This window comes from Bos indicus x Bos taurus, chromosome 8 (assembly GCF_003369695.1).
Source record: "Bos indicus x Bos taurus breed Angus x Brahman F1 hybrid chromosome 8, Bos_hybrid_MaternalHap_v2.0, whole genome shotgun sequence".
NCBI classification, from domain to species: Eukaryota; Metazoa; Chordata; class Mammalia; order Artiodactyla; family Bovidae; genus Bos; species Bos indicus x Bos taurus.
In genome coordinates this window covers 9366293-9384542 of record NC_040083.1, presented here as the reverse complement: position 1 = coordinate 9384542, position 18250 = coordinate 9366293, and the positions used below count along the sequence as shown (strand labels likewise).

Sequence of the window (18250 nt, the reverse complement as noted above, 5' to 3'; positions counted from 1 at the left end):
TGGTAATTACAAACTATATCAGTGTGGTTATTTAAAAATTTAAGCATTGTTATCAAAAGTACAGAAGCAATTCACAGGGATGATCTTTTCATAGACAGGGGTAGTGCTGTACGCTTTGGTGGCTCGACAAGTACCTCTGCTGTACCTCAGAGTATCAAGTACCTCAGAGAATCAGGACAAAAAAATCTCTGTGTCTAATTTAGTATTCACTAAAACTTTTTAAATGGAAAAAAAAAAAAACAGAAGGAAGACTATCTAGTTCTCATCATTAATTAGAGGCAGTACAAATATATGCTCTTTTAGTCTTTTCCTTTTAACTCTTCTGTTTCAAATATTGGTCAACAAGTAAGCCTTCCTCCTTTCATGATTGATGCAACTTGAAAAGAACTCTGAGATAAAGCTAAAAATAAGAAATTCTGAATTCCAGAGAATATCTGATTCATCTTCTCTACAGTTGATTAACTAGAAGTTATTTCATAATAATAAGCAACATATTCTCCAAAAATTCATTTTACTCTTTATTCTTAACTACCTATTTCTTAACTTTTCCCCATCAGTCTTCAAAAGTTCATTCCTCTAAGGAAGTTTAACTGTGCTATTAATACCGTGAACATAACATCATCTATCCTTGGAATACTGGTAAATGTTCAGGAAGTGGTAATCTTTATAAAGTGGCAATATTAATCTCTAGCAGTTTTTAAAAAATTATAAATGGTATCAGATGGATGGATATCTCAAATTTACCTGTCCCGAAGACTGCGTGTTTTTGCTTGGATAATCCCCAAATCCCACAGGGCTGGGTTTTTCCGAGGATCATTCATCTTATGGCCATAGACTTCGATTGCCAACGCCCCTTCTGAAAGATGCTCAATAAAGTCTTCAGTGATGCTAACAGAAAACTCCTAAAAGGAAATAAGTACAGAAGAGAAACACCTTCCAGTGACCTGATTACTTACACCTCACATCATATCCTCACTTCATCATGGAGAAGAGAAATGTAAGAGAAGGTTTTAGTTACAGCACAAAACTGTCATCCAATGCCCATAATGAATGCCCAGATGGCCCAGGGTCCTTAACTTTCACTCCAGCTTTTCTTAAAACTCTACACCTTGAAAAATCTATTGTGAAAGACCAGCACTGTATTCTATTTTGAGAGCAATATTCTGAAAGCATAAATAATCATATGAAGAATGACAACACTGATTTACATCTAGTAAGACAGCAGTGTGATGGACAGACAATTTTTCCTAGTTTTTAGGAAGTTAATGCTCTGATAGTAAGAAAGAATGACTATCATTGTGCAAAAAATTCAACTGATTTTTTAAAATCTGTCCATCTTTGTAAGATATAAAACAGTCTCTAGTAATGATTAGGATTGAGTTTTTAAATAATTTATTTTTAAAAGTCACAGAATCTCCTCTTTCTCAATCTTTAAAACAGAAAGACTTTTGATATGCTAAATAGATTAGAACTGAGAGACCTCTCTCGCTTGAAAAAAAATGAGATAGCTCAAGTGAGACAAAGTAGAAAAAAAGAATCTAGAATCTGACAGTCTCAGCTCTGTTAGTTATTAGCAGTGGGCAAAATGACCTCTGAACTGGCTTCCTCCGTTTTTTTTTTTTTTTTAAAAACACTGTCATCAAATAGAGCTGTGGGAAAGATAGCTCTAAAATGTTTGTTCTTGTCTCTTCTATCTTCACTTTCTCTAAAACAATAGTTTCTTAACCTTCCCAGATGACACTTTTTCCAGTAACTTATACAAAACACGGATTTTTTTTGGAGACAGGTACCATATATACATATACAGTCACACGAAAGTTAACTTTTGGTGGTGGAAGAGTTACGTGCACTGACACTGTAGTTTGGGTTTTCCCCAGCTGTTGTTATTGTCTTCAGTTGCTAAGTCATGTCCGACTCTTCCGCAACCCCACGGACTGTGTTACTGATGTACCTGACCACAGCGTTGTGAGTTTAAGCTGTACATACTGTGCACTGATGACACATTAGTCTTTGACTCCAAGGGCTTCCCTTGTGGCTCAGAAAGTAAAAAATTTGCCTGCAATGCAGGAGACCTGGGTTCAATCCCCGGGTAGGGAAGATCCTCTGGAGAAGGATAAGGCAACCCACTCCAGTATTCTGACCTGGAGAATTCTATGGACAGAGGAGCCTGATAGGCTATAGTCCATGGGGTCGCAAAGAGTCAGACACGACTGAGTGACTAACATTTTCTCTTTCTCACCACCCTAAGAAACTGATCTAAGACATATATAGGTACCGAATTACTCAATAAAATATGGGTTATTTTTATTTTGCTTTGACCTGAGTAATTAAAAGCTGACCAGGTCTGCAAAACACACTCACACTGCAGTGATCAAAGACAACCATGCACTGCGGCTCCTTGCTGACGGGAGAAGACGAGGTGTCCACCTCGGGGGCAACGGTGACTGGCTCCTGCTGATCCCAGAAGTCGTATTTGCAGAACACGAAGTGGGACAGATGCTGTGGCAACCCAGTGGCTTGAAGTATTTTCACCTGAAGAAAAAGGAAGGCTCTGTTTTTAACCCAGATAATTCCAAGAACTACTCTGAGTCAGAGACACAGGTTCCAGTCCTGACTATGCCCTTAACAGCTGGCTTTTGTTGATCACATCCCAGTCCCTTTCAATCTGGGCTGTATTTCTGCATCTGTGAAATGCCATATTTAGCAAGAGGTAGACCTAAGATAGCAATAATCTAGACTGAATACAAGTGGACATTTTAAAGCATTTACAGGCTGAAGAATAACATTTAAAATTCTAGTTTCTTTTATCATCATCTTAAGAAGAAAGTTCTCCAACATCAACACCACTTGATGATATAAACCTGGCCAACTATGGATATAGCACAAGGACACAGGGTTAAGAATGATGAATGAAGAATGCAAACAGTGGGCACACCAGTAAGCAGTAAATATTCAGAAAAGTATTTATCTGATATTTTAGTGTCTAACAAGGAATAAGGTTCTCAACTGGAATGTTACTTGCTGCTGAAGCATTTTTGGAAAATCTGAAGCACAGGGAACGTATGCTTTGAAGATCTGGAGAGTGAATGGAGGAAAAGAGAGATCGCGCCCGCTAACCACCCTCTTGCACCACCAACTGGCTGGTTGTTGACTGAGAGCTGGGTCAAAGGAAACATGCCTTGGGCTGCAGGGGTGTAGGGTTTTGTGATAGCTACATAAAACTAGAATATGTGTTTAATTGGCCCCAAACAAACCAGACCCAGGAGAAATACCTAGAATGGGTTTTAAAGCAGCCAACAGTCTATGCGTTTCTTTCAGCAGGCAGCATCAGGTCGATTTTTAAGCGGGAGTTTTTGTGATAAGCTGTGACAGTATAAAACTCCTCCAACTACAAAGGAAACTAAATCCTAAAAGTAACTAAGCCAAACTGAATTCTGACTTTACAATCAATGAGGCCAACCTCCATGAGACTGCGCACTGAGCATTTATTCACACCCTTCACTTGGTCACTTCCTGCACGCTGTATGATACACTTGAAACCTCCAGTGAGTAAACTTAACAAAAACAGATTTGAATGTGGCAGAAGTTTACATAGTTTCATAACCACAAATATAATCTTACTGTTTCAGGAAGTACCAACAATGACACAGAAAACCATGCAAAGCAAATGACTATTTTCTTCTCTACCAGGCACATGATGGGTAAGCAATGGATGGGAATTCTTACTCAGTTTTTCCTATGATGGCAACAAGACTGTGAAACATCTAGAGGGCAATGCCCAGGCTCTGGAAGATGATCAACCAGCACATTCTATTTGTCCAAACCAAAAAGAGCGATTGGTATTAATTTTTCATTAAAATTTTCATTTAAAAACCGTCCCCTTCTCATTAAGTGTTTAAAATACTTATTCTATTCTTTAAGTTGAGGCAATGTGGTATTTGGGAAGACTGCAAGATTCTGGAGGACACAGATCTAAAGATAAATCTCTGCCACTTCTTAACAGTAATTGTTTTTAAACAAATGACTTAAATCCTTAGTTTCCTTAGGCTCAGTTTTTCTTCTGTACAAAACAGGAGAGCTGCCTAATGATAGATGTGTGAGAACTAACCACACCAGTGAAACACAATGCCTGAAAACGCCACCAGGCGTACCACTGACTGGATGGATGTTCAGTACATACTTCGTTGTGATTGAATTCCATCTGAAAGCTAATTTTCCTTCTTAGAAATCAGTCTCAAGATGGGAATGAATAACAAAGCAAGATTTCACATGCTGAACTCTCCTCCACAGGCAACTTCTCAGAATGAGACTGCCAGGAATAAAGAGTATTGGGAATAAACAAAACCAGGAATGATTATCTAGAACACAGGTTCAAGGTCTTGCATGCAGAAGCCTGAATCACCACCAGGTGGCAGAATACCACAGACTTCAACTTGCTGCTGCTCAAAATGTGCGGCCCAGAAACGTCGGGAGATAATGAAGTTGTTTGAAGTTTCGGGAGATAATGAAGTTGTTTGAAGTTTCAAATATACTGATTTTATTCAATACAATTAAAACGATCAATATGTTAATATGTACATACTTTTCATCACAGAAAAATAAATCTAGTCTTCTTTTAAGGGCCAATAATACTCACATCTGTGATCTTTTAAGATTTTTTGATGTGGACCATTTTTAAGTCTTTGCTGAATCTGATACAATATTGCTTCTGATCTACCTTTTGGTTTTTGGCCCCATGTTCTCTGGCCAGGGATCAAGCCCACACACCCTGCAAGGGAAGGCGAAGGCTTTACCACTGACCACCACGGAATGCCTCATCTGTGATAACTTCAGTGTCCCCAGACGGGTTTCTTTTGTTTCTGTCCACAAATATTTTACTGTCATATAGTTTATTTGTCTTCCTTTTATGCAAAAAGCTATTACATGTCAGACTATCGTCTCTAAAAACCACCTCCTCCTGGAAAGAATCCAGTTCCTTGGAGAAACAGCTGATTCCAGGTCTGGGATGAGAAATGTACGGGCTGCACGAGACCAGGGCAAGAAGGCTGGCACGGCCTCCGGGGTGAGGGTTGTGTCAAAGGGTCCCTTGGACTGCAAGGAAATCCAAGCAGTCCATCCTAAAGGAGATCAGTCCTGGGTGTTCACTGGAAGGACTGATGTTGAAGCTGAAACTCCAATACTTTGGCCACCTGACGAGAAGAGCTGACTCATTGGAAAAGACCCTGATGCTGGGAGGGATTGGGGGCAGGAGGAAAAGGGGATGACAGAGGATGAGATAGTTGGATGGCATCATCGACTTGATGCACATGGGTTTTGGTGGACTCTGGGAGTTGATGGACAGGGAGGCCTGGCGTGCTGCGATTCATGGGTCGTAAAGAGTCGGACATGACTGAGCAACTGAACTGAACTGAAAGGACCCAGGAGCCCACTGAAGAGGCTCCCCTAGGCCAAAGATGGGGTTGTTTGAGCCTCGATGCAGATAATAAATATAAGAGATCACAGCTTATCAAGCATATTTAAATCCAAGAGTTTATATAATGATAAGAAGACACAAACCAAAAAACCCTCGCTTGTCAGTTTTGGATATTAGAAGGAAAACTATTTATTTTTAAAAGTAGTCAATAAAGGGAGACAGTGGTGTATTCATCCTGCCTCTCTGATAAAAATTGTATCTGTGAATAGCAAGATACTTGACAGAAAGATTCACTCTATAGCACAATTCCAGCTAATAAATGAAGCGATGATAGAATCACAGTGTTGTTCTTTTCTAACTCCTAATGAAATATCTAGGTGATAACCATCAATGATAGCAAACACTCCCCAAAGAAAACCAGGCATGCCGTGCCTTTTAATGGAAGCAGACACCTCATTCTCCCTGTAAAGTGTCATCCTGACTCCTCTTCTCCGTGTCAGCTTTATGTCTAGCTCCCAATTTACAGCAAGCACATCCTAACCCAGTAAAGAATTAGCAAAACCGAGACTATGAGACCATGTGAGATGACAGCACAGTTTCTACACTAAGCAAAGTGTAAGATGAGAGAGAAGGTGCACGCACACACAGGAGGGAGCAAGCACAAGCGCCAGAGCCAGAAGAGTAAAACATAAAACAGGCCAGAGACACACCAACCGAGACAACCACGGGAAATGATATTTCACAATGTCAAAAAAGGATTAATTTTTGCGTGTGGTACATCCTGGCTAGGCTGGGTTTTTTTTTTAAAGTTTTCTTCTTCTGAGACACATATTAAACTATTCTTGATGAAATACGATGTCTGGGATGCTTCAAAATAATCCAGGGGAAGGGGACAGTGGAGAAGCAGCGTGTATACATGAACAAAGCAAGACTGAGCAGGAGCTGATGGCTGCCAAGGGACGATGAGTGGGGGGGTCAGTAAGACCCTCCTCACTACTTTTCTGTACGTTTGATCTCTTCTATAAACAAATCATACTACGTTTTCACTGTTATTTTCCTTTTTAAGTTACCCAGCGACAGAAATCCACCTTCCGAGGAAGACAATATTCTCCTATGCTGCTTCACTACCGGTAACTTTCACACACTCATCTTTCACAGGGTGGCATGTCTGGTCCATCTCTTTACAGTGGGCTGTTACAGATGGAGTCAGCAAGGCTGTGCTTCCATCTCTGATAACTGTATAACCTCACAGGAAACATTCTGAAATCATGTACTGCTGCTGAATGGGACGAGGACTCACCATGCACACGAGCCTGTTCTCCTGGGGCTCCTTATCCGAGGAGGCATCCACGGGCTCGTCCCCTCCGGCAATCCTCTCCCCGACGTCACCACTGAGGCGCATCACCTCCACGTGCAGCCGGCCGGCCACCTACAGCAGGGAAAGCAAAAGAAGATCCTTGCTCTGCATTTCGGCCTTCATCTGTTTAAGAGTCAAACGGAGGGCAGCTCAACGACGGAACAGGTTCTAATGGTGACTCTTCCTCCAAGTACTTGGAATAATCACCGTCAAGCGGTGTGCAAACACAGGCATTGAGAATACACACAGACGGCGCTCGCTGTTACTGACGGGAAACTGTTAATGACAGCTCACTGTCACCACCCTGTGTTCCTGAACTGCCCTCTGCAGGACATAAGGCACGAGGAGAAAACTAACCTCTCCTTTCTGGTTGATGATCGGCACGGCGTACTGTAACTTCACGTCATAGAAGAGGGACTCTAGGAAGACGTTGGCCACCCCGATGAGGCTGTGGTTTTCCTGCTCATCATAGAATGGATCTGCACGCCTGAAGTAAGACCGTATCACCTTTGAGGAGACATGAAAACATACAACTTCAGAAGATCACTTAAAACAGAAGAATTCTTTTTTAATACATGTGTTCCCCATCCTGAACCCTCCTCCCTCCTCCCTCCTCATACCATCCCTCTGGGTCGTCCCAGTGCACCAGCCCCAAGCATCCAGTACCGTGCATCGAACCTGGACTGGCAACTCGTTTCATACATGATATTATACATGTTTCAATGCTATTCTCCCAAATCTCCCCACCCTCTCCCTCTCCTACAGAGTCCATAAGACTGTTCTATACATCAGTGTCTCTTTTGCTGTCTCGTACACAGGGTTATTGTTACCATCTTTCTAAATTCCACATATATGCGTTAGTATACAGATCAGCTCAGGAATCTTTGTCAAATAACCTACCGGGGTGTCTTCTTCACATTCCTTCCACTCCTGATAAAGGTCTCTCATATCCAGTAACCTGTTGTCCAGTTTTTCCAAGGACCAGATCTGCTTCCCTTTTCCTTTTCTTCTCACCTGGATAGCAGGTTCACTAAGGAGAGAGCCTCGCTGTGAAGAGAGTGAGAATGACTTTGTGAAACACAGAGACACTGGCACAACGTGGGCATCAACCCCGACATTCCACTAATACACCCACCGGTCAGATGTCAGCAGCTGAAACGGAAACCATATCGTTCTTTAATCTGTTCAGTGCGAAACTTTCCAGAAATCTTACAAGCTGAATATAATCCTTCCTATCTAAGTGCAGTCAAAATTTAAGAATAAATATAAATTTAAATCCCAGAAAAGTAGACCACGTTTAATGGAAAGTCAAAAATGTCTTAACTGGGGGGCTTCCCTGGTGGTCTGGTGGTTAGGACTCTGTGCTTGACTGAGGGGACGTAAGTTCAATCCCTGGTGGAGGAACCAAGACCCCTCACTCCATGAGATGTGGCCAAAAACCCAAGTGTCTTAATCGGACTATCATATGACCAAAGAGAACCAGTGGGGAGGAAGAGGGTCCTAAGCAGTGAATGAGAAGGGCAAGTTTCCTGGAAGGGGTGGTTAAGAATGTTTTTCTTTCAAAAGTTTGAATGACAATTTTTTTGAATGGCTAGTATCCTAATGCAGTACCAAACCCAAGTGATCAAAAGAGTAAATTGTGAAAAGTATCCTGTTTACTCATCTGGAGGCAATAAATGATACCAACTTCCAAATACACAGTTTGGATTTATTATTAAAAAGTTAAAGGGCTTCCCTGGTAGCTCAGTGGTAAAGAATCCACCTCCAGTGCAGGAGATACGGGTTCGATCCCTGATTTGGGAAGATCCCACGTGCCGTGGAGCAGCTGAGCCTGTGCAACACAACTACAGAGCCTGAGCTCTGCAACAAGAGAAGCCACTGCAGCAAGAGGCCCTCACGCTGCAATCAGAGAGCAGTCTCAGCTCACTGCAACTAGAGAAAAGCTGTGCAGCAACGAGGACAGCCGAACAGCCACAACAGCCAAAACTAAATGAACAAACAAAAAATACTTTAAAAATAAAATGAAAAAAGTACAGAACCAGCTAGAGATGCCGGTTGTACACAGTATTGTGAATATACTACAGGACACTGAATTGTTCCTGTTAAAATACTAATTTGATGCTGTGTGAATGTCATCTCGGAAAAAAAGAAACAGTACTCCCTGAATATTCCCAGCTTAGAAAAGCAACATGCTTTTTTAAAAATATAATATTGGAAAAGATTCTGATGCTGGGAGGGATTGGGGGCAGGAGGAGAAGGGGACGACAGAGGATGAGATGGCTGGATGGCATCACTGACTCGATGGATGCGAGTCTGAGTGAACTCCAGGAGTTGGTGATGGACAGGGAGGCCTGGTGTGCTGCGATTTATGGGGTCACAAAGAGTCGGACATGACTGAGCGACTGATCTGATATGATTACTACTTTTTAAAATATGTATTAATTTATTTGGCTGTACTGGGTCTTTGTGGTAGCATGACAGATCTTTAGTTGTGGCATGTGGGATCTAGTTCCCTGACCAAGGTTTGAACCCCAGGCCCCCTGCATTGGGAGCATGGAATCTTAGCTACCGGACCACGAGGGTAGTCCCGACAATGTGCTTTTATGTAGGAAAAACATTTAAACTTTTGGAAATCACAGAGCAGAAAGTAAAAATGCCTCTGTATATCTCCCCCAGAGAGATGGATCTAGCAGATCACTAATCAATTGAGATTTATTAGAATTTTTAAAAAACTCTTCTTCTGCTTAGAACTTTAGAGAATTCTGAAAGACACTCAATGTTGCCTTAACATCTGGCCTATTATTAGTTCCCTAACCCTAACCCGTCTGTTCCAAAGAAACAGAATTTACATAATGAAGAAAGGATTTTAGAACTGTGAAGTTCAAAAATTACCAAACTCTCACATATGCGGTCGCTAAGAGTCGGACACGACTGAGCGACTTCACTTTCACTTTTCACTTTCATGCATTAGAGAAGGAAATGGCAACCCACTCCAGTGTTCTTGCCTGGAGAATCCCAGGGACGGGGGAGCCTGGTGGGCTGCCATCTATGGGGTCGCACAGAGTCAGACACGACTGAAGCGACTTAGCAGCAGCAGCAGCACATATGGTAAAGGCCCTTCTACCTTATATTCAGCCAGCTAGGGAATGAATACCTGATTACAAAATCCTACCTAATCCACCAAAAATTATGTACTAACATGATTGAGAACTATAAAAGAAACCCATGTAAGAAAGAAACATCTGAATGGCAAGGAGAGGAGATTTTGCTGGAAGGACTGATTCTGAAGCTGAAACTCCTATACTCTGGCCACCTGAGGCGAAGAACCAACTCATTAGAAAAGACCCTGATGCTGGGAAAGATTGAAGGCGGAAGGACAAAGGGATGACAGAAGATGAGATGGCATCACCAATGCGATGGACACGAGTATGAGTAGGCTCCGGGAGTTGGTGATGGATCGGGAAGCCTGGCGTGCTGCAGTCCACGGGGTCGTAAAGAGTCGGACACGACTGAGCGACTGAACTGAACTTCCCCCATTCTTTTATTAGACTTCTTACATAATACAAAAAAAATTTTGTGACCTTGAATATTTACATGAAACAACTAGTGAACAGTTTTGCCATGCCATCTATTGACAAGTAGAAGATAACATTCTGGAGGTAAAATGAACACAACTTGGGCAGGTAGGGAAGGATGGCAGAAGAGCAAAAGGAGGGGAAGAACAGAATCTGCCCGCCAAGGCAGCAGACCTGAGTTCAACCTCGGGGCTGGGAAGATCCTCTGGAGAAGGAAATGGCAACCCATGCCAGTGTTCTGGCCTGAGAAATCCCGTGGACAAAGGAGCCTGGTGGGCTACAGTCCATGGGGTCGCAAAGGGTCAGACATGACTTGGTGACTCAACAACATTATTTAAAAAAAAATCTGTGACCTTGGAGACTCACATGGAACAACTAGTGAACATTTTTTCCATGTCATCTATTGACAAGTAGGAGATAATGTTCTATTGGTAAAGTGAGAAGGTCAAGTGTTAGTCACTCGGTCACATCCAACTCTTTGCGACCCCATGGATTGGACTGGAGCCCACCAGGCTCCTCCGTGCTTGGAATTCTCCAGGTGAGAATACTGAAGTGGGTTGCCATTTCCTTCTCTGGGGGATCTTCCCGACTCAGGGATCAAACCAGCATCTCTCGTGTCTCCTGCATTGGCAGGCAGGTTCTTTTACCACTGTTCCACATGGGAAGCCCCTCTTGTAGGTAAAATGAACCCTTAACTTGGGTGGGTAGGAAAGGACAGCAGAGGAGCAGAATGAAGGGAAGAACCACTTGGGCAAGATTTATCAGGAAAGACTTCTTGGAAATAATTTAAACAAACTTGAAAATAGGAGTTAAGTAAAAGAAATTGCTACAGGGACTTCCCTGGTGGTCTAGTGGTTGAGAATTTTCCTTCCAAGGCAGCGGACATGGGTTCAATCCCTGGTCAGGGCACTAAGATCCCAGGTGTCCCAGGACAGCTAAGTCCCCCCGAGAGACCCGCCCACCACAACAAAGATACAGCACAGCCAAAATTTAAAAGAAAAAAAAAAGAAGCTGGTAGAGCTGGGGAAGGGGGTGGAAGAGGATGTTTCTAGTGGATAAAACCATTTATGCACAAAGAGAATTATATGGAAGTAATTCTGATCGAGAGAGGCAGACAGGTCCCAATGACCTAGACTGTGGAGGATGCGGGCAGGGAAGAGGGCAAACTCCCCGCTCCCATGTTTAAATAACCCTGGTGAAACAGGAAGCGGTTTTATACAACGGTTTCTTTGGTCGTTTCATTAACAGCAACCTCACCTTCCTGTTGGCATCGAGGCTGGAGGCGGGAATCTGGAGGGTTACTTTATATTCTGTTCGCTTATCCAGTTCTTCCGCGATGTAACTAGCTTCTCTCACCAGCAGATTGGCTTTCACAATTTGTTCCCTCAGCCTCATCAGGCTGTTATTCAGTGTTGCTTCTCTTTAAAATAAAATGGGAGGGGATAACCATTAGAGCAGCACATGGAAATATGATATAGCACATAAAACATGAATGCCAAACTGCGAACCAAGCTTTACGACTGTCTCCTGCACACAGAGATACATCTGCGGCACCGCCCTGTGCATGCACCCGAATGTGGGCTACGTCACCAGTGCTGGCACACGCTCCTGGGGGAGGCTGGCCAGAGGCTAGGGCTTGGCAAACTTGACTGTGTACACAAATCACCTGGGAATCTTGAGAAACTGAAGATTTTGACTCAGTATATCTGGGGTCCCTGCTGTGCATCCTCAGTCCCTGAGTCGAGTCCAACTCTTTGCAACCCCATGGACTGTAGCCCATCCGGCTCCTCTGTCCATGTGATTTCCCAGGCAAGAAAACTAGAGTGGGTTGCTATTTTCTTCTCCAGGGGATCTTCCCGACCCACGGATCGAACCCACATTTCCTGCATTGGTAGGTGGGTTGTTTACTGCTGACCCACCTGGAAAGCCCGTATCTGGGGTGGGAGACCTGAAATGCTACATTTCTGTCAATCTCCAGGTGACAGAGATGCTGCCTGTCTGCTGACCAAACCCTGAAGAGCAGGAGGTTAGTTAAGTCCACTCTGTAACTATGGCGAAGACATTTAGCGCAATGCTCATCAGCCCATATAAAGATCAAACTTGCAATCTGAATCTTACTGGCACCATGCTTTACCTACCTGATATACCACCTCTCTTTTTGTCCTTTTTTAAAAAACCATCTACCCACGCCTCAGAACCTAAAGTATAATACAATGATAAAGTATAACTTCTGAGTACACACACCGGTTTATTCAAATCCAAAAGCTATTTATACCCACTGAAAATGGGGTGGCACCTCAGAGGGGTGGCTTTAAATACATCAATATAAATGGATAATTCCTTATATCCCCCCAAAATGGGGGCAAAAAAGACAAGGCCAAGTGGTTCTTAGCTGTAACACTTACAGTATAACTCATGCTTAAATTAAGGTCTAGACTTTCCCCTCCGTCTGTCACGCAGGTGGGTCAGGGTGACGGGTAGCAAGGGCCCCACCACCCACCTACCTCTCTTCCGTCCACTGCCGCAGGCGCTGCTGAGCGCTGGGGGAGTGGAAAGAAAACCTGTCGGAAGTGCGACCGCTCTGCTTCTCGGGGGACAGCCGCCTCCGGAGCTGCTCCAGCTCGTGCTCGTACATGAGCCGCTGGCGCTCCAACGCAGACCGTTTTTCCTCTTCGTGCTGCTGCTCCAGGCTGTTCAGTATTGACTGCATGGGATCTAAACAAGGTTTTTTGTTTTTGTTTTTTTTTCAAGGCAAATAACAAACAAAAGGTTAACTGCACAACACAATATGCAGGAAACGCTGCTCTATTTTGTTGTTTGTCACAAACAATAATAATGTGAGTTGTTTTTACATTTTTTTTAATTGGTGTATAATTGCTTTACAATGTTGTGTTAGTTTCTGGTGTACAACAGTGTGAATCTGTCATAAGCATACATATGTCCCCTCACTCTTGAGCCTGGCTCGAAACTGGGTCATTTGTAGAAATGTGGATGAACCCAGAGTTTGTCATTAAGAGTGAGGTCAGTCAGAAAGAGAAAACCAAATAACGTAAGATTCTTAAAGACAGCTAGCTTTCCTTACTCCCAGTTACTAACCGTATAATCTATTCTGTTAGATACTTGCTAAACTATCTTCTGTATAGAAAAAGCAGGTCTACACATAACCTAAGACAGAGGCCACACTCCAGAAATCCACTACAATAATAAGCCAGGGACAGTCAAGACTCAAACCTGAGAAATTCTACCAATGAGAACAGTTTGAAGTGACTTATATATCAAGGCAGAAAAAATAAGTTTTTAAAGCCACAAAAGAATTGAGTACAGAGGAACAACATGAAGATGTCTTTTTGCTAATGTTTAAAAAGTCTCCAATGTAAATATCTCTAACCAGTCCAGCAACTTTGTAAGATTCTGAAAAGCAAAACGGGTCTGCTCACCATTACTGCCCAGCGCCTTCATGGTCACCTCCATCTGGGCGTACTCATAATTGAAGTTGATCTCACTGGACACCTCACTGGACGAGTCTCCGTCAACATCCAGCTGCTCAGAACTGGTGTCATTCTTCATGGATATGTCTTGCTCCTCATCGTCTCGATCTACGTTCTTTTTCCTTTTAGGCAAATTAAGTCTTGAGAAAAAAAAAGAATATTATCTTTTAAAGAAAGATATGCATTTATTCATTCCAGTCATTAAATAGTGGCATTTGCTAGGTGCCAAGGGGATACTATAAATAGAAGGCAATTGCTCAGTTGGTAAAGAATCCGCTTGCAATGTAGGGGACCTGTGTTCAATCCCTGGGTTGGGAAGATCCCCTGGAGAAGAAAGCCACTACCCACTCCATTATTCTGACCTGGAAAATTCCATTGACTGTATAGTCCATGGGGTCTCAAAGAGTCAGACACGACTAACTTTCACTTTTCACTACGCTCAGAAGTTTATATTCCAGTAGTAGAAATAAAACACACAGACTCATGTGCCAATAAAAAAAGTAAAAAAGGTAGCTTAAAATGCCACATGCATAAAACGAAGATCATAGCATCCAGTCCCATCACTTCATGGCAAATAGAAGGAGAAAAAGTGGAAACAGTGACAGATTTTATGTTCTTGAGCTCCAACATCACTACAGACGGTGACTGCGGCCATGAAAATAAAAGATGCTTGCTCCCTGGAAGAAAAGCTACGACCAACCTAGACAGCATGTTAAAAAGCAGAGATATCACTTTGCCAACAACAGTCCATATAGTCAAAGCTATGGTTTTTCCAGAAGTCATGTATGGATGCAAGAGTTGGACCATAAAGAAGGCTGAGTGACAAAGAACTGATGCTTTTGTATTTTGGTGCTGGAGAAGACTCTTGAGAGTCCCTTGGACTGCAAGGAGATCCAACCAGTCCATCCTAAAGGAAATCAGCCCTGGATATTCATTGGAAGGACTGATGCTGAAGCTCCAATACTTTGGCCACCTGATGTGAAGAGCTGACTCTCTGGAAAAGACCCTGATGCTGGAAAAGACTGAAGGCAAACGGAGAAGGGGGCAACAGAGGATGAGATGGTTGCATGGCATCACCAACTCAACTCATTTGGCCATGAATCTGAGCAAACTCCAGGAGACAGTGGAGGACAGAGGAGCCTGGTGTGCTGTAGCCTATGAGGTCACAGAATCAGACACAACTTAGTGACTGAACAACAATAACCTCACAGTCAAATAGGACAGGAAGTGATGAAAGAATTGGAACTCATCTGAGCTGAGCCTTAAGGGGTGAAGAGAAAGCAGGCGTTAGGACAGAGGCAAAATGGAAACCCTCACAGCCTCTGGAGAAATCATAAATAAAACATAGAGATACACAAAATCTGTACAGCCAAAGTTGTGAGAGAGAATCGTAGAAAAATCAACCTAATCCAAACTATGAAGGCTCTGTACACTAAGCCAAGCAATCCATGCTTGATTTAATTTGAGAAGAAAAAGATAAACAACATTTTCCACACTCTCTGTAGCCCTCTACTCTCTCAGAAATAATCACAATAGCAGCTGGCCCACCAGCAGAGGATCGAGCTTGATATCTGAAACCCAAGTGCCAGGGACAGGAAGGGGAATAGATCAAGACTTAAGTTCTATACTCTATCCAGCCCGCTGGTCCTCACCAACACAACAGCAGTTTCGTATAGGAAAAGATGTCCAGTCCCAGCTCAGACTTTCTCAGCCTCCCTTGCAGCTGAGAGGCAAATTCTAGTACATGAGGGGTCAGAGGAAGGTCACCGGGGACTCCAGGGAGATGCCTGCTTCTTCTGCTCAGGAGAGTCAGGGCTAGTCCTGCCACCCCTCACCCTTGCCTTCTTCGGGGTGTCTGAGTGCTGCTTTGATGCCCAGAGGGACGTGGCCCTCTTTAGACCACAGGGAAGAGGCAAGACAATGCCAAGACTTCTGCCATGACTCTTTCGAGAGCCTGAGCCAAAGCCAATCACCATCCTCCTTGGGAGTTCCTGTTTTGTCAGAGAAAGGAACTGTTTAACCCAGAGTCAAATCTGCCATCGGATGCAGCCAAGAGCATTCCTAAATAAAACATGAGCCTCCTTTCACAGACAAGGAAACTAAAACCACTACTTTTCAAAAATGAAAAATAAAAATATAAGCATGTCAGAAAAATAATTAATGAATTCTTATGCCAGATGGCAAAACAATCATCTTCCATTGGGAAATAAAATGTAAAAATATGTAACTGAATCAGGATTTCTCCTGAGTCCATTGTTCACGTGCCCCTCAGGCTCAAGCCGTATAGGGAACAAGCATGTGTATACTGAATAAACATCAATATACATGTGTGCACAAAATACATATATTTATGGCATTAAGTTTACTTTTTAATGCACAGTCTTCTGTTACAGAGCACCTCCCTCTTTAGGAGCATGACCGTCGTACCTGAAGAAGTGGTTGTTCCCCCACAATATCCTATCCCCGTGGTGCAGCTGAATAGGACTGGATACAGAGGAGCCGTTTACAAATGTTCTGTGGAGAGAAGAGGCCAAACATGTGAACAATGATTATCATATCCTCTCCTTCAATTTCTCCAATACAGGAAAAGCAAAATAACCAATTCCCCCAAAATAAAACCCCCTTGGAGAATAATTTTTTTTTATTTCCTTCTTTGCTGATTTACCTAAAATGCCTATGGTATCCAGTGCTGTAGATAATTAACCTCTATTTTTCAAAGTTCTAAATTTGTTATATAGCATATTAAGGAGTAAATATGGAACCATTACAGCTAACGATACAAAGACAGTGGCAGTGTACACGACAACTAGAGCAAGCACGTCCAATCTACGCAGACAGAAAAGGCCAATCAGCCAACTAAACTCAGAGCCATCTACAGTGGCAGTAATGAGCAATGAGACCTGTTCAATTCTTAACTTCCTATAGCACAGGAAAATGCCCATATCCTATCAATACAGGAGAGTTGTAAGATCCACTTGACTGCTCACCCTGACAATGGAGTTCAACACAAAAATGGTGGGTACAAGATTATTGAGGGAAAACTTCAGAGGGGTGGGAACTAAATAGAAAATCACATATACCATTATAAGGCTGATATTACAGGAATATCTCTGTCATCACGTCTCTCCCACTGAATGACTCATCTGCTTAGAGGATAAAGGTCTTTAACTTGACATTAAAGGCCTTGCAAAAGGAAACCCTCTTCATCTTCCTTCCCTGTTCCAGTGAATTCTCAACTCCAGAAAAATAAAAAACGGGGAGAGGGTGTTATGCTCTGTCCACTAAACAATGATTTTCCTTTCCTCCAAAGTGAGGGTTGTCCCAGTCCTATAACTGGGAAGAGGGCTCCTGTTCTTCTTCATCCCCCTGAGTCTCAACTCAGTTTGATTCCTCGCAAAGCTGCTTGATTTGTCCAAAGCCCAGTTTGATTTCTACTTCCTCGGTCACTCCAGCCTATATTACCTTAAAATCTTTAAATTCCTAAAGCACTCATCTGGCTTTGTACAGATAGTTATTTTTAACATATATGCACAGACATTGAACCTTACTCTGCATCTAGACTCCACTTACCATGTGGGCTTTTAACAACTTTGGAAACATTTTTTGATTTTCTGCTGTGCTGGGTCTTCGTTGCTGTGAGGGCTTTCTCTAGTTGTGGTGAGCAGGGACTACTCTGTTGTGTGAGGGGGCATCTCTGCAGGGTGGTTTCTCTTGTTGTGGAGCACAGGCTCCAGGGTGAGGGCTTCGGCAGTTGCGGCCTGGGGGCTCAGTAGTTGCGGCATGGGGGGACCCTAGAGCACAGGCTCAGTAGTTGTGGCCCACGGGCTTAGCTGCCACGTGGCATGTGGGATCTTCCCAGACCAGGGATGGAGTTTGTGTCTCCTGCATTGGCAGGTGGATTCTTTACCACTGAGCTACCAGGAAAGCTCCATGTGGGCTTTAAACACTAAAGGCCATTGGTCTCTATGTTCCTATAGTCTGATTTATTCAAAGCATGAGCTCAAAAAATACGAGTTATGACAAGAGGGGGCCTACTGAAACTAGCAGATTTTAGCCTGTATAACACAAATTCCTTAAATACAGTGAGGAGTTTAATTAAAGGCAAACACATATACAAGCTTATTTTCTAAAGCTCAAGCAGTTAATACATAAAAGCATGACTATAAACAGTTCTCAAAGTGTGGTCTGCAGGAGGTCCCAAAGATCAAATTTATTTGTGTAACAACACTAACCTACCATTTTCCACTGTGTTGACATTTGCACTGGCAAAGAATAAAACTATTGGTGTTTTTGCACAAATCAAGGCAATGGCATCAAACCCTTATTAGTAGTCACTGGATTATTCACTGCTGTGCATTCACAATTTTTAAAAATGTTTCATTTGAAAAGGTCCTTGATGAAGGAGTAAAAATCAACT

At 42.8% G+C, this 18250-nt stretch overlaps 1 protein-coding gene across 2 annotated transcripts in view; it reads right to left on the bottom strand.

The window, feature by feature from the left end:
• The window catches only part of KIF13B (kinesin family member 13B), a 212224-nt gene that overhangs the window by 74376 nt on the left and 119598 nt on the right, over positions 1 to 18250 (bottom strand). For both annotated transcript variants that reach the window (XM_027549009.1, XM_027549010.1), the window contains exons 15-23: positions 16261 to 16347; positions 13783 to 13973; positions 12850 to 13060; positions 11603 to 11765; positions 7671 to 7817; positions 7128 to 7277; positions 6714 to 6842; positions 2362 to 2532; positions 745 to 902 (exon numbers count right to left, since the gene is read on the bottom strand). In XM_027549009.1, the coding sequence (XP_027404810.1) occupies positions 745 to 902; positions 2362 to 2532; positions 6714 to 6842; positions 7128 to 7277; positions 7671 to 7817; positions 11603 to 11765; positions 12850 to 13060; positions 13783 to 13973; positions 16261 to 16347 (1407 nt within the window). The remainder of the gene's footprint in view (positions 1 to 744; positions 903 to 2361; positions 2533 to 6713; positions 6843 to 7127; positions 7278 to 7670; positions 7818 to 11602; positions 11766 to 12849; positions 13061 to 13782; positions 13974 to 16260; positions 16348 to 18250) is intronic.